General features: G+C 39.5%; 1 protein-coding gene across 1 annotated transcript in view; it reads left to right on the top strand.

The window, feature by feature from the left end:
• The window catches only part of LOC124788302 (tetratricopeptide repeat protein 1-like), a 36,353-nt gene that overhangs the window by 1,781 nt on the left and 10,086 nt on the right, over positions 1-24,486 (top strand). Inside the window, exons 2-3 of the mRNA XM_047255532.1 lie at positions 7,864-8,037; positions 22,687-22,872. Coding sequence (XP_047111488.1) covers positions 7,864-8,037; positions 22,687-22,872 — 360 coding nt within the window. The remainder of the gene's footprint in view (positions 1-7,863; positions 8,038-22,686; positions 22,873-24,486) is intronic.

The following is a 24,486-nucleotide window of genomic DNA, read 5'->3' as shown; positions in this document are numbered from 1 at the left end:
AAAAGGTTGGAAATTAAGGAGATAGGACCTGGATAAACTGATAGAACCAGATGTTGTTGGAATTTTTAGATGGAGCATTAGGGAATGATAAACAGAACAAATGAAATGAGTACACTATAAGACAAATGGGTAGCTTTGAGAGATGAAATAGTGAAGTCAGTAGAGGATAAAATAGGTAAAAAGACAAGACCTAGTAGAAATCCTTGTGCAATGTAAGATATTTTGAATTTAATTATTGGAAGGATAAAATATAAAAATTCAGTAAGTGAAGCTGGCGATGAGTAATACAAACGTCTAAACAGTGAGATTTACAGGAAATGCAAAATGCTTAAGCAGGAATGGCTAGAGGACAAATGTAAGGATTTGGAAGCATGTATCACTAGGGAAAAGATAGATACAGCCTACAGGAAAATTAAAGAGGTCTTTGGAGAAAAGAGAACAACTTATATGAATATCAAGAGCTGAGATGGAAAATTAGTCCTAAGCAAAGGAGGGAAAGCTGAAAGATGGAAGGAGTATATAGAGTCTTTACAGTGGAGATGTACTGGAGGGCAATGTTATTGAAATGGAAGAGGACGTAGCTGAAGATGAGATGGGAGAGATGATACTGGGAGAGGAATTTGACAGAGCACTGAAAGACCCAAGTTGAAACAAGGCCCTGGGAGTAGATGGCATTCCGTTAGAATTGCTGATAGCTAGCCATGACAAAACTCTTCCATCTGGTGAGAAAGATGTATGAAACAGGCAAAATCCCTCAGACTTAAAAAATAATATAACAATTCCAATTCTAAAGAAAGCAGGTGCTGACAGATGTGAATATTACTGAACTATTAGTTTAGTATAGTTGCAAAAAACTAACATGAATTCTTAACAGAAGAATGGAAAAACTGGTAGAAGCTGACCTCGGGGGAGGTCAGTTTAGGTTAAGGAGAAATGTAGGAACACGTAAGACAGTACTGATGGTATGACTTCTCATAGAAGATAGGTTAAGGGAAGGCAAACCTATGTTTATAGCATTCGTAGACTTCGAGAAAGCTTTTGACAATTTTGAGTGAAATACTCTTTGAAATTCTGAATGTAGCAGGGATAAAATCCAGGGAGCAAAAGGCTATTTACAACTTGTACAGAAACCAGGTAGCAGTAATAAGGGTTGAGGGCATGAAAGGGAAGCAGTGGAGAAGGGAGTGAGACAGGGTTGTAGCCTATACCTGATGTTATTCAATCTGTGCATTGAGCAAGCTGTAAAAGAAACAACAGAAAATTTTGTAGTAGGAATTGAAGTCCAGGGAGAAGATATAAAAAGTTTGAGGTTTGATGATGACATTGTAATTCTCTGTAAGACAGCAAAGGAGTTGGAAGAACAGTTGAAGAGAATGGTCGGGTCTTGAAATGAGGATATAAAATGAACATCAACAAAAGCAAAACAAGGATAGTGGAATTAAATCAGCTAATGATGATGGAATTGGATCAGGAAATGAGGCACTGTAGTAGATGAGTTTTACTATCTGGACAGCAAAATAGATAGGATATAAAATCTACAATGGCAGTGGCAAGGAAAGCATTTCTGAAGAAGAGAAATTTGTTAACATCGAATATAGATTTAAGTGTCAGGAAGTTGTTTCTGAAGGTGTTTGTATGGACTGTAGCCGTGCATGGACGTAAAACATTTGACGATAAACAGTTCAGACAAGAAGAGAGTATAAGCTTTTGAAATGTGGTGCTACAGATGAATACTGAACGTTAGGTGGATAGATCACATAACTAATGAAGAAATTTGTGGCACAACATGACTAGAAGAAGTGATTGGTTGGTAGGACATAATCTAAGGCATCAAGGGATCACCAGTTTAGTACTGGAGGGAAGTGTGGGGGTAAGAGTTGTAGAGGGAGATGTAGAGATGAATACAGTAAGCAGATTCAGAAGGATGTAGGCTGCAGTAGTTACTTAGAGATGGAGAGATTTACATGGGATAGAGTAGCATGGAGAGCTGCATCAAATCAGTCTTTAGACTGAAGATCACAACAACAGTACCCACTATATCCTTATTGCCCAGTTATTGAGATAAGAGCTTAGAACTTCATATGTTCTCTTTGACAACATCCGTGAAACTAGTTTGTTTTTCAATGCTCAATCTGCTTTTCAGGGAAATACGGAAGCGTCCGATCCCACCCGTCTGCTTTGACCCATGACGTCACAAATATGGCGGAATCAAAAACAAACACACACACATTCCACAAGAAGCCTAATGACACTAACGGGACAAGCGCGGGAAATGGGGTGTTTTGGGTGGGGGGCAAACTAAATATAAACAAATTTAGACGCCTTGCGTAGCTACAACGTGTAAGTGAAGACAGCCATGCATGAATACCCACCCACCTCCCCAGGGGTCGTAACCCCTGCAACCCATAGAAGATAAAGATGCTTCAGTAGCTGATTAGTGTTTTTTGTCTTTTAAAAAAAAATCTCATGGGATAGAACAAACAGATCAGAAAGATAAATATAATAAACTAAAACAGAAATTCGAGGAAACAGATAATTAAAATAAGTAATAAGTGTTTTTAAATTTTAAAAAAATCTCACGAGATAGAACGAACAGATCAGAAAAGTAAATAAAATAAGATAAAATAGAACTGGAGACAGCCACACTCAAACCAAACTCCGCGCCGTCATGACGTCACACACGACAACACCCTTACGTCACGGGTCAAAGCCGACGCGTGGGATCGGACGCTTCTGTCGACCCCTTTTCAGTTGTACTGGACATCTCACTGACTATTCATAGAGAATGAGGCATCGGTTTTTACTGTTTATACATTCAGGAGTGATTCCATATTGGGTATGTCATCCAGTATCTATTATTTGATCTTCAGAGAATGGGTAACTTATTCTTGTCAAATGCCTTTAGTATCCTCACCTCTTCTAATTGGTAGAGTGTAGTAGGCTTTAATTAATAATATCCTGAATGGTTTTCTCGAAAAGTTAATTGAACTTAGCGCCTTTAAATCTGGGAACTGTTTTCTCATCAACAACAATGCACATATGGTTAGATATTAGTTTCAAAATGAACCTGCTTCAATGTGTAAAGGTTTTCTGTCACTATTTGCTTCAGTTTTAATAGTTCATTTGATCAGAGTTTACGTGTACAACTGCCTCCATTAATAGTTTAATAGTAGGGAAGCCAAATTAATGCTTGTAATGATTTACACAACCTGATTGCCATGTAAAAGTGATGGATCCCCTGTTCTTTAGTGAGATCTGCAAACTAACTGTTAACTTTCATTTCAATTGCAGCTGCAGAAAGAGGAATGTGCTAGTCAGTGGCTGAAGTTTTTCTTCCATTCTTTTGAGAAGCCCCTGTGTCTGATCTATTCACGTTCATTGCCCTGTGGTTGTTGGAACATTAAACTGATTTTACGATTGATTCTGAACAATCACCAATAGTCATATTGCTGAGTCCTGTTGCATGCTGAATGTGAACAATAAATTCATTTTTCTTGCAGCAGTCCAAAACTTCTTTTCTAATGAACACTGACCCCTCCCCCCCTCTTCCCCTCTCCCACCCCCCAACACACATAGTTTCCCTTTAATGGCAAGTATTGGCACAACTACTGCACTCGGCACACCAACTTCCTTGGCAAAGTGGAAGTGGTAACACCAGTTCCCGCCAGATTGCCGAAGTCAAGCACTATTGGGCTTGGCTAGTGGTTGGATGGGTGACCATCTGGGTGTGCCAAGTGCTGTTGGCAAGCATGGCGCACTGATCCCTTGTGAGGGCATTTGAGGAGCTACGCAACTGAGAAGTAGTGGCTCCAGTCATTAAAATTAACAACAGCTGGGAGAGCTGTGTGTTGACCACATGCCTGTCTGAATCTGCATCTAGTGATGCCTATTGATGATTTGTCTCTACCATTGGGCCTTCCAAGGCCTGTTTGGACGGAGTTGTTTTTAGTTTTACTGTACTTGGCACACATTTTAAACATGTAATTTTTTACATTCTCTGCTTCGTTAAGCATAATCTCACTTGGGATCTGCGGAAAGAATGTTAGCGTGTGAATTCTTTTGAAAAAATGTATTTTTATTATTTTTGTTTTTCAGAGATGTTCTATAGCACCGTTCATCACCATCATATTTCATCAGTTCACATCATCCTTGAATTTTTTCAGATTAGTTTCGTGTGGTTGATCATTAGCCTATACCTCTTCATTTGTTTAAATGCACTTCTGCACAAACTGGTTCTGACAGTGTTCTGTATCACAAGTATATTCATTGTTAAAGATTTTTAAGCCAACAGACCACTGTTGTCTTGTCTGGAATGTGCTGCTCTTCATAATGAAATGTAATGTGAGAAGTCTCAAACATGTTGCAGTACTGTCTTTTTGTGCACTGATAGTGTTATTTAAAGTTTTTAGTCTATCCTTTATCTTGCTCCATCTTGTACTATATCAGCTGAGTGGCATTGTTGTCTTGTAACAAAGTTTCAGTGAATTTCCTGCTTGGCACTTTGAAGTGAAGTGTCAGGTTCCTATGATGTGCGATATTTATTAACTGCTGTAACACTGATTCCTCTGCTCAGGGTATAACTGGTGTGGTCAGACGTAAGATTCCAGAAAAGTATGTCACAGCTGGTGGTGGGAGTTCATGACCAGGGTAGCAGAGATGTCTTGACGTCAAGTCTTCGTGTAGCCTGTCCATTCTGTCTGCTGTTTCTTCTGCTTTGAATAAAGTTGTCTTGATGGATTTGTGCTGTTGCCAGATACCATGTACATATTAGTTGAAAACAATTGTCCCAGTTGACAAGATTGTCATATATTTATATCTCCATTGTGTCTTTGAAGACAGTTCCAGAGCCTAATGGTGTGGCGCAGCCCCTTCATCTGTTCAAAACCAAATATATGTCCTCTGTTGATGCTGTGCTCTGCTACCATGAAGTTGTTTGTTTGGCTGAGGCAGACTCCCCTGACATGCTATATGCAGCACTATGAGTTGCAGTGCTACTTATCAAACTCGCACCTGATACTATAAGTGTCAGGTGTTCATAGTCCTAGTTGATCTTTTACTGAGGCAAGTATGTGGTCTTTCTCCATGATCCTGTTAATCTTTGGTGTGGGTGGCTCTGCACACAGAACGAGCATCAGGTGTGTGGTTTCTTCTTCCGGTCTTTTCTTTTTTCCTCTTGTTATGCCAGAATGCACACCTTATTTAGGTCATCATTTACCCATTCTTATATAAAGGTTCCTGCAGATACTGTAACTTGACAGGCAGACTCTTCTTGTTGAAAATGTTCTTTTGATCCTTTGATCCTTATACTGAGGTGTGAGCTCAGAATTTTCTTGCGCTGTTTGGTGCCAACTATTAGCACTATGGTGCTAGTCCATGTGTGTCTTCTTCCTGTAGAAAGATTGCCCCAACATGCCGTCGTGGTTTTTCTTCATCATAATGACCAGTAAGAGTAGGCATACATTTTCTTCTGCCTCCATGGTGAACCTGTGATGTTCTCTTTCTTCACAGGATTTCACACCACATTGAAAGTAAAAGGTTGTTAGTGCATGTCGGACCAGTTTAACTGTTCCCTTATCAAAGTGACCCTTGAACAGTACCATGGAGTGTCTCATTGGCACCTGTCTGAAGACGGACGTGATGTTGAAGCTGACTAGGTGGTTCAGGTGCAGTTGCAGGTGCAGGTGAATCTTCAGGAGCAGCTTTACAATTTCTGTCGAATTCTTGACTTGTTGTGGGTAATGATCTGTGAGACGTATCACCAGCTGCACCACATGTTGGTGAATTTATTGCATTCACTATAGGACGTAGTGGGACTCTCTCACTGCGTATTTTCAGGAGATCGTGAAGCCATGGTGGTGCCTGTGTTCTGGAGTAAAGCAGTGTGACACTATCCTTCTCTTAAGCTGAGCTGTTTAGGTGTGGTGTGGTCTTCTGCATCATAGGTGGTGTAGAATCCTTATCCACTTCTTTGTTTTCCAGATGCTGTAGTAATTGTCTGTATTCATCCAGTAATCATCTGACCTTAATAACACCGTCATGACTCTTTTGTCTGCTGTGGGTCAAGGGGAATATTCAGTTTTAGTTGTCAGCTTTGGCCAGTGATGTAATCTTAATGGCTGCTGCCACATCACTTTTGGTTTGTATATTCACAGTTTTATTAGTTGGTGAAGCCAATGAATATGAAAGCAATAAATAAATAAAATGGTTGTGGTGACTGACTGGTGTGTAGCTTAACACAACATATAGATTAGTTTGGGAAATGACAGTTTGGTTGTGAGTAGGTGAAGCCAACGAATGTGATACTAAAAAACCCTGGTTATGCTGATGGACTGATCTGTGCTGATGCCGTTTAGAAAAATTGCCAAAAACATAAAAGTTATAGTTAGCATATTGTTTATGGCATTTGTCACATGTTTCCCATGACACTGGTCAAAAGCTTGTGAATCGTATCAAATGTGGCACTATATCTCTCTGTTGCTGGTACCACTACATTATCACCCTCACCGAGATGTTGGTGTTGGCATCTTGGCTCTTTCAATGGTCCTGCAGGTCTTCCTTCTCACTTTTTCCGTGACATCACTAATGGTTTGCTCGATGCTGCTAATGATCTCATGTTTATGTAATGCTCTTGGTACTGGTGCAAAATTCAAAGCTTTCAGCAGTATGGTTGTTTTCGTCCAGTAGAACTGTTGATGATCCCTTAATTGGTAGTGGAAATCAATTAAACTTGTTGCACTGTGTTGCGGTAGATCTCTGTGTAGAAGCCACTGGTTGCAAAGATGTTTCCATTGTCTCGCTTCTAAATGCAGGCGAAGATACTGGATGCAATAAGCAGGTGGCAGCTTGATGCATCATTTATAACTTTTAAATTATTTGAATAATTTTTATTTTGGTATCATAATTGTCCCTCTCCTCTTTGGGTTCTAAAATTTAGTTATTTCCAACCATGTGATGACTGTCATTATGCCATGCATGTTAGACTGCTTAATGGCTGCCAGGACCAACTATGGATATTAGTTATTTCCAAGCTATGGTAGTGAGAATTGGGTACAGTGCCACCTTGGTTGAATTAGAGTACAGCAGAATTTTCCATTGCGAGTTTGCATATGACAATGTTATGTTGAATTCATGCTGCAGTGGAAGACAGAGCAAAATAAGATGTTGGCACACATTATTCTAATCTCAATTAGCTCAAAGAAGCCAACAAAGTTTAGTGTCGCCATTGAAGGGATTATATGCTTCGACTCACTAAGTTGCTGTTGAGAGGTTTGTGGTTTAATCCAAGGCATTTGGATATAACCTGTAATGATATGCTGCAATGTTTAAGAGACTCAACCTGCTTAGCTCCAATTGATGAACCATCAGAGTACAGTCTTTTTCAACATTGAGGTGCTATAGAGAAACATTCAGGCGTATTATCTGCAATTGTAATAATCCATCCTGACGTCATATGTCATGGATGAACAATGCTCACATGTTGAAAAAGCATGTGGGAATTCCTTAGCCATGTTGAGTAACTCAGAAGATAGTGATTGGATTTGCAGGGAGCTATGTGTTGTGATATTGCTATGCAGTCACTGAATGTGATTATGATGTGCGGGCTTTATATTCCTGTCCAAGTATATTGATAATCTTTTCTGTGGTTTTCCCTAATTTCCTTTGAAGATGCCAGAGCAGAGTTTTACTTTCACATCCTTGTAGTGTGTGTTTTCCCCTCATATTTTCATATAACTGTGCAACTTTACTTTTACATGCAATTATATTGTTTGTAGTGTATTTTTGATTTGAAATGGTCCAAGGAAAATAAATAAATAAATAAATGTGCCCTTAGAACCAAAGATAAGTGTGGTATTTTTTTTCCAGGAAAAGAAAGATGAAGCAGAGAAAATAAAATTATCTGCAAATGATTTGTTTAAAGAAGGCAAACACAAGGAAGCTGCTTTAAAATACACTCTTGCCTTACGGACTTGTCCACTAAAGTATGAGCACGACAGAGCCATCTTATACTCCAATCGAGCAGCAGCAAAAATTAAAATGGTTTGTTGAAAATAAGATTTGTTTTGCTTGTGATTTATGTGTTTTACCATCTGCAAAATGTGAATTTAAGCATTTAGGCATAGCCTCTGTTGCATGAGACTTATTACCTACAAGTTACTATATCCTTGTAATTCACCATATACCGTAGCAGTAAAGAAGACCACTCACCATGAAGCAGAAGTGTTGAGTTGCTGATAAGTGAACACACACACACACACACACACACACACACACACACACACACACCTGCCCTTACATGGTGCCATGAGTTGCTGATAGGTGAACACACACACACACACACACACACACACACACACACACACACACACACACACACACACCTGCTCTTACATGGTGCCAGCTGGACTAACAGTGCCAATGCTTTGGTTCTCAGTAGGTGGATTGGTATGGTGAGGGTAGTGTCGTGTGGGATGGGTAGAGAGAGAGAGAGAGAGAGAGAGAGAGAGAGAGAGAGAGAGAGAGAGAGGGGGGGGGGGGGAATGGATGTGGGTGGCTAGCAGCTCGGAGGTAGGCAGTCGGTTTGCTGGCTAGGAATGTGAAGAGGAGAAGTGGCAGGTATATGAACTAGCCATGTAATGCACAATTGTAGGGGCCGGCGGGGAACAACACACGCTGAAGGCAGTGTGGAGACATGGATTGGCAAGGGGTGACAGTACGGAGTAATGGGAGATTGTTGGATGGAGGGTGCAAGGATAGTGTGTTACCTTAGATTGAGGTCAGGATGATTACAGGAGTGGAGGATGTGTTGTAAGAAAACATCCTATCTGCATAGTTCAGAGACCAGATGATGCAGGGAAGGATCCAGATGGCCTGGGTTGTGAAGCAGCCATTGAAATTCAGCATGTTGGCTCGACTGCGTGTTGTGCCACCAGGCGGTAACTTTGTTGTTGGCAACAGTTTGACAGCTGCCCTTCATTCTGGTGGACAGCTGGTTAATTGTCATACTGACATAAAAGGCTGTGCAGTGTTTGTAGCAGAGTTGGTATATGACTAGGCTGCTCTCATGGGTGGCCTGGCTACTTATGACTAGAATAAGCTTATGACAGGACTGGATGGATGGTTTTCCACAGGGATTTTATCCTTGTGGCAAAGAACTGGGAGTGCAAATGCCTTAGGGATGGACTGGGATGTTGTTTAGGTTGAGTGGGTGTCAGAACACCACCTTAAGGAAGGGTGGGAATGATCTTCCGTGGGATGTTCCTCATTTCAGAGCAGGGTGAGTGATAATCTGACGAAGAATATGGTTCAGTTGTTCCAGTACATGTTGATACTGGTTGATGAGAGAGGCCTCCTTTGTAGATGTTCTTTTTTCTCATTTTTTGGGTGGGGGTAGGGTTATGTGAGTATACAGCCTGGGAAAATAATTTGTAAACTAGGTGTAGAGGCTATTGTCTGCCTGGGAAGACCTTCATGAGGCCTTCAGCATATTGGCCAAGGGAGTTCTTGTCACTGCAGATATGTTGTCCGTGAGTGGTAAGGTGGAAGGGATCTTTTTCATTTGGGGAGGATGGTATCTGTTACAATGCAGGTGCTGTTGCTGTTTAGTAGGTTTAATATGGGTGGAGATATCAGAGACATGGGGGTCACTGTCCAGGAAGGTGGTATGTTGCTTAGAGGAGGACCAGGTGAAGTGAATGGGAGAGAGGAGGTTGAATTTGCGAAGGAATGTGCATGGTTATCTTGGCCCTATGAAGGTAACAATGAACTTGAACCAGACTAGGGGTTGGGAGGTTTCCTTCAGATGGCCCATATGAGGATGTCATGGAGATGCCCATGGCTGTGGTGTGGATTTGTTTGTATACCTTTCCTTCAAAGGAAAAGTAGTTGTGGGTCAGGATGTGTTTGGTAAAGTGTACATGGAATGAAGTGGTGGGATTGATGTCTGAAGGACAGTGGGAGAAGTACTGTCCAGTAGCGGCAAGGCCATGGGCATGAGGGGTGTTGTATAGGGAGGTGGCATCAGCAGTGATGAGTAGGGATCCAGGAGGTAAAGGTTGGGGGGTGGTTGAAATTCAGTGAAGGAAGTGGTTAGTATATTTGCTGTGGGAGGCCAGGGTTTTTTGCAGTTGGTTGGAGGTGTTTGTCAACAAGAGTAGAAATTGCAAATAGTCTTCAAGGGTTTGCCACGGGATGACATTGTGCAAATTTCACAATATTTCCTTGGAGCAATTGTCCAACATCTTCAAGTGGTTGAACCTTGCTGCTTTGTTGGTGGCTAGGTGTGACTGGCAGTATCCGCAAGTCGAAACCCCTGTATATAGAACATGCGTACGAAGAATGTCCAAGTGCGGAAATCACGCATGCACAATGATTTGCAGATAGATGGGGCCATACTCAAATGCCCTTTGCTGAAAATTCTGGAGCAGCCCTCCTGTGCATGCGCTATGTTCACTGACAGTGCGGACAGACGTTACTCACTAAAAAACCGTACTAGACCGTTGTTATGACAGGTCTGTTATTGAAAAATCTTGTGATTTTCTTATCATCATTTAATAGCACCCAATGCAGGGTTCCAGGTGTTCTCAGTGGAGATCCTATATCCCTCTTGATTAGATTATCAGCTGTACAGATAAATATTGCCTCCTTAATGACGCAATCCTTGAAAGATGATGCTGGGGGTGAAACCTCCGTCTTTTCATAAATAATGCGATCTCCTATATTCAGACAGTATTCTGTGATTGCCGACTTCTCCAATTGGTGTAGGTATGTATGAAGTTGATGTTTATCACAGCGGGTCTTGTACTATGTGACATGTCTGGCCTATATATGCCACTCAACATTGACATGTTTGAGTACGGCGCCATCTATCTGCCAGTCACTGTGCATATGCGTTTTTCGCGCATGTGTTCTATATATAGGCACGTTGACATGTGGATACTGTCAGTCGTACCTAGCCACGAGCAAGGTTCAACCACCTGAAGGTGTCGGACAGTTGCTCTGAGAAAATATTGTGAAATTTGCACATCATCATCTGGCAGTAAACCCATGTAGACTGTTTACAACATATCCTCTGGGAAAGCTTGAAGAGTCACATCTGGTACTCTTATGGAGAGGAGATGCCAAAGAACATATGTGAGTTCAAGTTACACCTCAAGAGAGGTAGATTGTTAAGCACCCTTGCATTTTATCTGAGATGCTGCGACAAGCGAATCATTCCCGTGTTTGTTGAATTTAAACTTTGTTGAAAATCACTAATATTCTCATTCCACAGGTCTCAGCCAGTTGACAGAAAGTTTAAGCACAATGTTTGAGGAAGATTAAATTGTGGGAGGGACTGACGGCAGTTTAGGATGGTATTAGCCGTATGATATTGCTTGTAACTTGGGCAAAATTGCTCCTGAGATTGTCACTGCTGATGTTTGCTTTGTGCAGCACTCCAATCCTGGTCTCAGACACACATTTAATCTGCCATAAAGTTTCAAATCAGGGCACACTGAAGACTGAAAATTCATTCTGGAGATATGTGGTTGAATTGTTGGCCAGTACGTACCTACAGGAGATGAAATGTCAGTGCTGCTGATAGACACAGAGAAAAGTACACACACTATTCCAACTTTCAGAACTCCTGGAGGAGCGGAGAGCTGTAGAGTGGGGAAAGATTGAAAAGGAAAAGCAAGTTACTCCAATACCAGGATAAGAGAGACCTACCTATTGTCAGGTCAAGGGGACATGTTTTGAATATTTTTTCAGGTGTTGAATATTCATCCAGAAAACATAAATGCATTTTCACAGTAATGATATTTATGGAACCAGAGAGAAACTTCTTTTTCTCTGCTTCTACTTGATCAATGCTTAAAACGATCTAGTCACGCAACAATGCTTTCTTTACATTTTTTACGTCAGCATTTTGCTCTAAGTGTTTCAGGAACCCATTATACTTTATGTGGAAGGCATTGTAAACCCAGTCAAAAGTAAATTCTATTCCATACCACACACAGATCTCAATCTTACACGAACATATCACAAAATTGTGTTTGTAAGTCTGATTCTCACTTGGAAAGTCCTAGGCTCTCAACACACAGGATGAAGTGGAAAATTTTTCAGTTATTCTGTAGCAAATGCTCATGCCCCAGCTGCGCAAGAAGAAAGCGATCTGTTCTATGAACTGGAAAGAACATATGATGACTGCCCTGTGTACAACCTTACTCGAATCTAAGCCGCACTTTTTTACCGGTTTTTGTAATCCAAAAAACTGCCTGCGGCTTAGAATCGAGTGCAAAGCAAGCGGAAGTTCTGAAAAACTAACTTCTGCCATCGAATATATGTAGCGCTACACAGGCATGCTTTGTAGGCACAAAGATAAAACTGGCACCAAAACCTCTGCGTCAGTAAATAAATTAAAAAAGAAAAAAGGTGGAAGACGAGCTTTTTTTCTCCGCCCCTAGTTTCGACAACAGCATTTTCATAGATTATCCAACGAAGTAAATACAAATTCCGTATTGTTCATCTTAGAATGTAGCAGCATTTCAATATACTACGAAGATCCGACTGGCAAGACTGGGATGTTTGTCAATATGGCCAAAACTGCGTTCTGAGTTTTTTCCTACCTGTGAGAAGAGATGGTTGCTAATAGGAACTTGTATGAATTGTGAATCACATGCAGTATTCTCTTCACCATAAGAATAATACGAAAATAAACATTTTGCCATGTATTGTTTCGTGTTTGCTGCTATCTCATTTAAATCCTGTCTGCCTAATAAACTACAAAACTAGAGTGAGACAACAGCAAACGTGGAAGAATATACATATCATGTCATGTTTATATTCGTACTATTCTTATGCCTAATAGTGATACAGTCAGAAATGAAGCACGGCAATTGACTAGATTTTTAAATCTAAGATAAATCTAATTCCTGTGCAGAATGTAATGCACTAAAGAGGCGCCTGCGAAGATTTTCAAATGGAGAAAAATTTTCGCTAAACTTTAATTCAGAACATCTTCTATCATACGCAGTCTAGTATTTGGTTCTTGTTGACCGTTATCAAAGAAAGCAGCAGTGTAAGTAACAACAAATAGCAGTCTCTTGCCATTGTTTCGCTAATGAGACGATTCCTCTCTCTCTCTCTCTCTCTCTCTCTCTCTCTCTCTCTCTCTCTCTCTCTCTTCATTTTTTTTTTTAAATCGTAAGCGGCGGTAGCGAGCACAAAAGCAAGCTATGCCGCGAGCGGCGACAGGCCGTAAACACGCACTATCAGAATGCGACAAACAATGCATGACACAGTACAGTAATGCATTTTCAGCTTAGAGTGACGTAAACACCTATAACAAAGAAAACGGCGCTTATCAGATCAAAGAAAAATAAGCAATCAATTCAAACCAGACGAAGCACATGAAAAAGGAAGCGTACCCATATAAATACGGACGGAGCACCTGACGCATAGCAATGGCTACCTGGTAAAGCTTAACTGCTAAGCTTACGACTCTAACCGAACTACTGTAGCTGTATCGTTATTCATTGGACCTAAATTGTGTCTCATATTACAATGGGCCAAATTTGTTTCGATTTGGAGATGCGACCTAAAACTTTTCTCCCCCCTTGAATTTAGAGTCTCAAATTTCAGGTGCGGCTTGGATTCGGGAATTTTTTTTCCCCTTGATTTCGAGTCTCATTTTTCAGGTGCGGCTTAGATTCGAGTGCGGCTTCGATTCGAGTAAATACGATAGTTGTTGGTGATCTAAATACTCAAATGGGAAGGGAAGATTTTTAAACCAGTGATTGGAACCCACAGTAAACAAATCACAAGTAGTGGTAATGGAACAGTGCTCATATTATTGTTGGTTCTTCACTGTTCCCATACAAAGATATACACAAAGTAACATGAAAGTCATGAAATGGGAACATTGTTAAGCAGACTGATCATGTGTTGACTGATGCAAGGTGCAAGTAGGACCTTTTGGACTTGGGGAGCCGCAGAGGCCCACATGTAGATTCAGACCACTTTTTACTATGGGCCTGAGTGAGGGCTGGAATTTTCAATACGAGTAAAGGAAACAAAACCAACAAACAGGAACACAATGTAATAGCTCTAGAATCATCTACAATTAGAAAGTAGCACCAGGAATAAAATCACAGATCCCTGGGTTGGTACCCACACCTGCTGATAATGCTATGATAATGTAGGACACGGAACCAACAATTTTGGCAGCCAGCAAACTGGGTATGATGGCTGTTGACAGGGGGTGCCCACACTATATGTATGAGGGTTGCCCAAAAAGTAATGCACCAGAATTTTTTTCTCAGTCAAAAACAATGCTAAAAATGCGAAACGTTACATATTTAAGTCTCCTGATTGAGCGTGCCAAGTTTCCGTCACTTCTGACAGATAGGGTAGCTGCAGGACAGTTTCAAAAAGGTGTCTGTAGGTGATGTATGTTACAAGCAACATACCATTATTGAATTTTTCACTGCAGAGAAAGAATTGTGAGGAATATTCACAAATCCTTGTGTAAATTCTGTGAAGCATCTGCTGTGGATAGAAGTACAGTTAGTCGCTGGGCATGGAGGGTGAGGTCATCAGAAGGTGGTTTGGCGGAGCTCCAATATTTGTGGTTTGACGGAGCTCCAAGATTTGCAGCAGTCGGGGAGATCATCCTCAGTTGTCACACTTGACTTGTTGCAGTCAGCTGATGTCATTCTCAAGGACAGATTAAAGGATGCTGTTCGTTAAAGACATTTTGAGAACGATGAGGAGGTGATTCACGCAGTGAAGGACTGTCTTTGCCACCAGGATAAGAATTGGTACTGACAGGGCACACACACACTTGTTTCGCGCTGGAGGAATGGGATGTAGATTACGTGGAAAAATGGGGTGTGTAGATAAAACACCATTCTTTCATGTGTGTAATTCTCATTATGTTCAATAAAGAATTGTTGAAGGAAAAAATGCGGTGCATTACTTTCTGGACAAGCATCAACAAGAAAGAGCCTCTAGTTTCCAAGATACTAAGTTAAGGTGTATGCTGACTCGAGTCAGCTGTATGTTTAGTAGCTCAGCAGCATTTATGTTTGCATGTTTAGGGGATCTCTTTTTCTTTGATCTCTTGATTACATTTGTGGTTGACGTTCTGGCTTGTGTTCTGACCTGTTCTTTGTGGTTGTTATAATTCCCGCAGTTGATGAATTGGCGCAGCTAGGATAGAAAACTTGGAAGGACTGAAGAGTGTGACAACTCTGAGGATAAATGGAAAATAATAAAGACTGTAACAGTGGTGTCAGGAAATGAAACACTGGGAACTGAAGCAAGGTGCATAAGACGTCCATGGCTTGATACTGGGTGTGAGATAGCAACAGGGGCAAAGAATGTAGCATATAGAACAACACTACAGTCAAATTGTATAAGAGCATAAATGGAAGTTGAGGTGGGGTTGGAGGGGGTGGGGGGTGGGGGGAACTATGAAAGCAGACATTAAAGAACTAGTGTGAAATGTATTTGCATTTGCAAATATGGACAACCATCAACTGTATAATGGGGTAACAACAATGCAAATTTGTTGCGAGCCGATTTCCCACTTATCGCAAGTGGTCACCTTTAACCGTTTGGCTATTCGAGCATGCTCCACGGCCAGATCCAAAATTCCATATATCATCAACCATGTGGCTACAACCTGCACTCTTGCATCCATTATGGATATTCCTGTACAGAGAATTTTAATTGAAAGCCACTTGCCCAATGTTGGGAGATAAATATGGTATTGCAGTGCTTGTGTTGTTCAGAAATACAATGCTCTCCCCTGTACAGGAATGTACGAGTGCAGGTTGTAGACACATGGCTGATGACATGTAGAGGTTTGAATCTGGCTGTGGAGCATGCTTGAATAGCCTAATGCTAAAGGGACCACTTGCAATAAGTGGGAAATCTGGGTTTGAATAGTGGTTCCAATACAAATTTCCATTGTCATTATTCCATTATACACCTGATGGTTGTCAGTATTAACAATTGTGAATAGATTTCACGAATTTCATAGTGCTGCTATTGTGTATGTTTCTTCGGATGCATCATACTTCTGAACAGCACAGCTACAGCAATATTGTATCAAAGAACTGGAGTTTCAGAATAACGAGAATGATGTGAAAAAATTTTATAGGAAGGTAAATGCTGCCTGCAAATCCTTTAATGGAAAAACTAGCTTGGTAAAGGATGAAACAGGTAAAATCATAAGTGAAGGGAGAGAGACGGGTGAGAGATGGTGCTGACATTTTGATAAACCATGGAATGATTCCAAGAGATCTCGTGAAGTACAAGGATTAAATGAAATTTAATTGGATGGATAAAAATCTACTCAACACGCAGCAGGAGAAAACATACATAATGCTATTGAAATGTGCAAGCTTTCGGAGTAAGTGTGTCGTTTCACAGGGTTAGCTACCTGTGAAATGACACGTTGTGTACCACCTGTTGTGTAAACATTGTTTGGTCTTTTACATTGGCATGACCACCACCAATTTATCAGTATAAATAGGCATAGGTAGAGGATGTATACTAGAAACACACAATATCCTGTTGCTGAACATGCTCAACAACATGACAGTCATGACCCTCGTGCCTGTTTCACTATATGTGCCATCTGGATTTTTCCATCAGACACCAGTTTCTCAGAACTCCACGAGTGGGAACTGGCCTTACACCATGTCCCACCTAGCCTTAATTTCCATTCATTTCTACACTTTCAGCTTTTTTTTCTCAGTAACTATTCCTTTCTTCACTCCCTTTTCATTTTCTATATATTTTTTTTCTGACCTGGCTATTTTTCCCTGCCCTCCACCTCTACCACATACTTAGCTTGCACGGTGTTTTGTCACTAATCTCTCTCTTGCATGTTACCCTATCTTCCACCTTTAAGCTCACAGGTTTTCAAAGCTTGTCCCGTGCAGTCCCCAACAATCAGTCTTCCCTTCTCATCATGTCCGGTGAGTCTCTCCTGACCCAGGCTTCCAGGTGACTTTTACAGTGCTCTCCATTTTCTAAACCTCACCAGCATTTTCCTTCACCGCTATTCCTTCCCCCTCAACCCTTCTGCCAGGAGGAGGAGCCACTGGCTCCAAAAGCTTGGAAATTTCAATATTTTTATTTGTGTTTTCTTGTGCTGCCTCTTGCTGAGTAGATTTTTTAACCGTCCAGTTACATTATATTTTCAAAAATTGATTGTTTTCATTTTGAATGAGTTGGACAAAATTACTTGCCCACCAGATCTAGAAGAGATGAGAATTGCTTTGAAGAAATTGATGAACAATAGGTTACCAGGAACACACAATATTCTGGCAGAATTTTTCAGGCAAGGCGCCCTTAGATTAGAACAAGTTCTCCTAAAACTGGCCATTTCAGTATGGAATGAGGAGAAAATCCCCCAGTAGTGGAGAGAAGGAAATATGTGCTCTGCATACTAGAAAGAAGATAGTTTGGAATGTGACAACTATCAAGGAAGTATGCTGCTAAACTTGGGATATAAAGTATTCTCCAACATACTGTTCGACAACTTCCTCCCAATTGATCAGAGAGACTGCCTCATATCAATGTGAATTTAACCAGCGCAATCAATACTAGATCAGGTAGACATCCTAAGACAAATTTTAGAAAAGAGAATTGAATTCTGGATTGGCATGCATCACCTTTGCATCAGCTACAAGTCAGCATATGGTAGCCTAAACAGATAGCAACTGCACTATGCTTTGGCCAAACTTGTAACTACTGGAAAATCATTAAGGATTGTGAGAATGACAATGTATGTGGTACGTAAGAAAATCTACTGTTCAGGGAAATGATATTTTGTAAATCAGTACAGCTACTTAGTTTATGCCGACAACGTAGATATAGTCACAAGAACTATAAAGGCAATGAAGAAGACATTCAGCATTTGGGAAGGCCGGTGAGAATATAGGACTGAATATCAACAAAAAGAAAGTGCCACCCCCAGTAACATTGGGCGATTATACTTTTGAGAGAATTGAGCAGTTTCAGTATCTGGGAAAACAGTCAGGCACTTCAGCGACACCTCTTATGAAATTAAACAGAGATTAATACCAGCCAACAAAGCCTATTTTACATTAAAAAACTATTTTTCTCAAGACTCTTAACTCATAGTATCAAGTTAACAATTAATGAAACTCTTATGAGAACAGTGTTTACATATGCTTCAGAAACTTCATCATTATAATTAAAAGGTGTTGGAATGCTAGATGCCTTTGACAGAAGGTATTTCGAATAAGTGTTGGCCCAATCTGTGAAAGAGGAAAATGGAGGAGGTACAGTCATGAGCTGTACAGTATATATAAAGATCCTCCTCCTAGAAGAATAGTGAAATCAGCCAAGTGGAGATAGGGTGAGCACATGGCACGGATAAGTAATATGGAAGTAAAGAAAATAATAGTAGATGGAAATCTAGGGGTGTCAGAGAGGACAGCGTCAACCAAGGACCAGATGGAATCAGGGAGGACCAGCAGAAAATGGAGTGTACAAGGAAAACTCGATTGTTGAACAGTGATATCAGACAAAGAATTGTTGAAGAGGCTGTAGATCCATAGAAGAGTAATTTCAAGAGCCTGTGCCCCATTGTGTGGTAGGTATTGTAGTTCCAATCAAAACTAAACTTTGTCCTATATCATACAAAAGTTTGAATCTCACACGGACATATTGCAAAACTGTGTTTGGATGTCTGATACTCTCTTCAAAAGTTCTTGTACTGGCTATCATGTATACCTGACACAGAGAATCTACATTGTCACGATAGTACAATGAGTACCTTTGCTTACAATTACATACCAATCAATCTACCTCATTGTCTTTGACTTCATCCTGGATGTACAAATACATAGAATATTATTCTGTGATGCAGCTGAGTTAATTACATTCATCCTTGCTATGCTGGGACATTTGTTAACAAAGTGCCACTTATAAAACCACAGTCTTCGAAACAAACCTGCATATCTGTTTATCCAATGAATTTCAGTCACACTAAAAAAACATTGGCCAAGTGCAAATAGGACATGTGCACTAAGGGTTCCATACAAATTTTTATCATCCTGTGAATTGAGTATCTCAAAGCATTTTGCCTGTTATCGATATAGATACTGGCAGGATATTGGTCCCAGAAATTCAAAGATCCTATCAAAATCTTTACAGTAGTTCCTCAGCCCAGCCCGGATGTACAAAAAGAAATGAATAGGGTACTTCAGTTCATACAGGCAGAGAGAGGTGGTTTAATAAAAAAAAAATATTTTCACACTAAAACATGATTACAACTTACATTTTGTGTTTGCATCCAGTAATGTTTGTCTATTGTGCTTTTGACAGATGATAAATGATATGTATGTTCAAATGGCAAAAGAGATATTTTATTGATGTAATTACAGGTTAACAAGTTTCAGATTTTTTGCTTTACTTGTACTGTGAAACTTTGCTTCTTGGAGAATTTCCTGATTCTAGGACAATGGGAAGTACCCTATAGGTTTTGATGAGTGAATTTGCGAGTATCAAAATATGTGACATAAATGACCAAATCTTTTGAGTGTATTGACTTAGAAGCTTAAATTTTTTACACAGCCAAGGGACTATAGACATTAGTATCTGACATAAAAATGAAGTTGATACAACAACATATTCCAGAGAAAAAGGGGTCTTAAAAGATGGATGGACAGATGGATAAAAAAATGACAATTTTTTTTCTGTTTGTTATAAATACAAGTTAACAATTTCATATTTTCTCCTTTACTTGTACGCAAAACCTTGCTTCTTGCAAAATTTCATGATTATGGGTCAATAGGAAACACACTAGAGGTTTTGAGGAGTGAGTTTTCGAGTATGAAAGTACATGACATTAAGGGCCATATCTTTTGCGTGCTGTGATTCAGACACTTATAATTTTTGTGTCGCTAATGGACAATAGACCTTAGTATGTGACATAAATTTGAACTTGATACACCAAACTGTTCCAGAGACAAAGGGTCTTAACAGACGCATGGACAGAAAGACAGATGGGTTAAAAAAGACCAAAGAAATATTTTTTGTGTGTGATATAGTCACAAATTAGCAATTTTCAGATTTTTTTTCTTTACGTGTACTGTGAAACTTTGCTTTGTGCCAAATTTCACGATTCCAAGTCAACAGGAAGGACAATATAGATTTTGATGTGTGGTATTTCAAGTGTCGAAGTATGCGACATAACTGGCGGTATGGTTTGACATCTTTGACTTAGAAGCTTACAATGTTTGTGCCACCAAGAGACGATAGACCTTGGTATGTGACATAAATTGGAACTTGATATGCCACTAGAAAAAAGGGTCTTAGATAGAACCGGTTGGCAGATTTTTACATATCTTTCAGAAGTCTTAGATAGAGACAGACAGACAGATGGATAAAAATGAAAAAAAAATATTTTTGTGTGTTATATAGTTACAAATTAACAATTTTTTGATTTTTTTTTTTTCCTGCATTTGTACTGTGAAATGTTGCTTCTTACCAAATTTTGAGGTTCTAGGTCAACGGGAACCAGTCTATAGGTTTTGATTAGCGAGTTTTTGAGTATCAAAGTATGTGACATAAATGGCCATATATTTTTTATTGCATTGACTTAGAAGCTTAAAATTTTTATACCCGCAAGGGACCATAGACTTTAATGTGTAACATAAACTTGAGCTTGATACATCCACCTGTTCATGAGAAAAAGAGTTCTTAACAGTCGGACAGACAGACAGATGGACAACAAAGTGATCATGTAAGGCTTCCATTTTTACAGAATATGTGAAACCAAAACATGTAAAGTTTGAGCTGTAAAATCTGACTTCTTCTCAGTTTTTCTGTGATGGGATCTGCTGCAGAGTTTTTTGTCAAAGACATACATCCCATTTTCTTTTCTGAAAGGCAAGTTTTAACTGTCTCAAGACTTGACATTATGCATCAGCTTTAATTGTTCTAATAGGAGCCATAAAATCCATCAGAAGAATTTTGTGTGTCAGAAAACAAGAGCAGAGTTTTTTGTTACATAATTCAAATTTTGTGTTCTTTGAAGCATTTGTGTAGTGCTATTACACTGCCTTGTATAGAGTCATGGATGCAATGAAACACTGTCTGAAGGCCAGTATCTTTGAAATCAGCAGTTATTCTCTTTTTTTGTGCTCATTGTGTGTGGAAGAAACCTCCAGATTTGTATTTGAGAGTGTGCAAATGTGTTATTCCCAGTTACATATGTTTATTGTGAATTAATCCTGTCCTCCTCATATTTATATTAGATAAGGATATTATGTTGTGTCGTGGTTCCCCATGTTAAGTTTGACTATGAATCATAAGGTTTTGGAGCACACTCCTTATTTGTTCCAGGATTTTTTGTGGCATTTAACAGAACTTTAACTGAATGTGGAGAATACCAAGAAGTCCTATCATTCAGTTTTTTTGGTGTAGGAAGTGTGACCAAACCATTAACAATAGTACCAAGTGCTAACTGTATCATGGTTGAACTCTGTTATGGTTGTTGGTTGTAATATTTGCGTATGCTGTATCAAAATCTTTCCAGTAGTTTCAGTAACAGATCAAATTGCATATTAGCCCACAAAACCAGCAATAGTAATTCAAGATTGAAATTAGTATAACTCCAAGCATGACTACTTCATTGTGCATGCATTTTACATTTTTGTTTTTCCTCCTCCCATTGGACAATCACTTGTTGAAGCAGGATTCACCGGTACTCTATGGGATTCTGGATTGTGTTGTACATTGCTAGGCTTCCTGTTGTGCTTTTATTTTCAAGTACAAAATAGCTTTATCATGGGTACTAGGTCATATGGCTACAATACATAATACTAGTTGCTTTCTTGCCAAGTACAGTGATGGTATACACTTTGAACTTTATTAAGACTTCAAGCTTGTCACATCATTTCCACCACCCAATACTTTAGCTAGCTGGAACTTAAGTTGCACTGGTCTCATAATTTGTAAATACAGTGACAGTTCTCTGAATGTTAAGTATAAACTAAATGTATATAGTTATGAGTATTTTGCATTGCTGTTGTTGGGATATTTATGTTTAATTTCTATTTGGCAATTTATTTTCCATTACTTCAAGAATAAGAATAGGATAGGTTTTCAGTGGTCATGCTTGCAGAGAGAGAGAGAGAGAGAGAGAGAGAGAGAGAGAGAGATTCTATACAAGTGTGTGTGTGTGTGTGTGACACAGTCTTGAGTGAACAGACCTGATAGATGTTAATTGATATGGGTTTTAAGTAATTGCATGTAACGTGTGTCTACATTCTGGAAATGCTTAGTGAATGATGGACATCGGTAATTTTGTTTATGAAAATACGCAAATATTAAGGGGACAATTTAGAGACTGAGCTAGTCAAGTTACTGTTGGCAGAACGTATTCTTAGGTGTTTGTGATTGTCCAAATTCATAAAACTTTATGATATACTTGAAAGAACTTATGATATTACGTGTGTTGGATTGAAGCAATTATTTTTCTTGATGATTGAGGCATTTGTCACTGGCAATATCTAGGATAGAAATTACATTTTTCTGTAATTCGTCACTGCACTTGCATTATATTTTAATAATGTTATCTATTACCTCTGCAGTTTTGACTAATGATTTTGTTGTAAAAAGTTGTATCATTATTTTAATAAGTTTTTCATTATTCTACAGGACTTGAAGAAAGAAGCTGTTGAAGATTGCAGTAAAGCCATTGAGCTAAATCCAACATACGTGAAAGCACTCTTGCGTAGGGCACAGGCACAGGAGTCACTAGAGAAACTTGATGAAGCCTTTGAGGATTACAAAAAAATACTTGAGATTGAGCCAAGCCACAAAGAAGCAAAGGCAGCTGTTCAAGTGATTAAACTTTTCAATGCATATAACATTTTTCACTAGTATTAATGGCTTAGAAATAATGAGACTGTCATATAACAACAAAAAAATCACTTCTCTCTGCTCTCACAAACCCTGTACTCTGGTCTAGGCTTCTCTCTAAAGAAAAAGTTTGGCAGAACCGGGAAACAAACCTGGTCCCCCTGTGCCTCAGCCACAATTACTGACAGCTCAGCTGTAGACACAGATGTGAAACCACAAAATCCAATAACATTTATGAAGTTCGAACTTACTGATGGAAGATAAGACCAATAACTTCGGTATTCATTATTTTTATATCTGTCACAGTTGAGATAACAGTTATTTCTTTCTGGTTACTAATTTCGAACCACAGCATCAGTTTTCAAACCATAGTCTTAGATGTAGACGTAATCGTACAGTCCACCAATTTGTATATGTGAGTAACCAATTTTTTATTACTTGTCACTGGTAATCATTACATGAATTAAAAATGTTAAATTATATGAATGTGTGGTGTCTGTTCTTCTTACGTGTCTGAAAGAACACACACTGCACATTCATATAACTGATTTGCCATAGTGGGCAAAGTGTCCACAATATCCCGGGTGGATGCACATTTCGTTCAACCTCCTGTGGCAGTCTAAAATTAGTGAGCTAGGAGGTCATGGATGGGGACTACGGATAGATGGCACTAGGTGGGAATGTGGGTCAGCCAAGGGGCATGGCAAGGTAGTCCACACATTTATGATAAACACTGTGTCTGGATGGCACATTGGTTAATGCAACTGCCTGGTAAGCAGAAGAGCCCAAGTTCGAGTCCCAGTCTGGCACACATTTTCACGCACTGCTGCTGATTCCACATAAAGTCCCAATGCCACTTATTCTACATAAAGCCCCAATGCAAGTGATATCAATAGTTCCTTCCCTTTCATTTCCTTTCTACATCACGTTACATACTATAATGTGTATCACAGATGCGGATTTTGCATGGTGTCTGTTCTTTCAGACATGTCCAAGTACTGCGGATAGGTGGCGCTGGGTGGGAATGTGGGTCAGCCAGTGAGTGTGCCGAGATAGTCCTCGCTTTTGCGACAAAAACACTGTGTCCAGGTGGCAAAGTAGATCCGGCACACATTTTCACTCACTGCCGCTGATTCTGCAAAAAGTCCTGACACAGTTGTATCAATAGTTTCTTCCCTTCCCTTCCCCGTTCCCTCTTTGCCCTTCCCCCTTCAAGTTACAAAATTTTAAGCTTCATATGAGTATACAGTGTGATTTCTTTCCAATGTAATGGGTTTGCTGTGTTTGATTGGCAAGGAATTGCAATGTATACTCACATGAAGTTTAAAATTTTGTTTTCATATAGTGATTACTGGTGATGAATAATGAACATTTGGTTACTCACATGTACAATGATGGACTGTATGATTACACTTACATCTAGTGCTATGGTTTGAAAATGGACTTGATGTACCAAAACTAGTCACCACAGAGAAATGACTATTATCATATGTGTGATGGATATTGGAAGAAAATAAAAATATCATATACATTGGTTTATTGGTCCATTTATCCTGCAAAAAATTAACCACAACTAGAGAAAACTGAAAAAGATAT

This window comes from Schistocerca piceifrons, chromosome 3 (genome assembly GCF_021461385.2).
Source record: "Schistocerca piceifrons isolate TAMUIC-IGC-003096 chromosome 3, iqSchPice1.1, whole genome shotgun sequence".
Classification (NCBI taxonomy): Eukaryota; Metazoa; Arthropoda; class Insecta; order Orthoptera; family Acrididae; genus Schistocerca; species Schistocerca piceifrons.
This window is presented reverse-complemented; position numbering and strand designations above follow the sequence as displayed.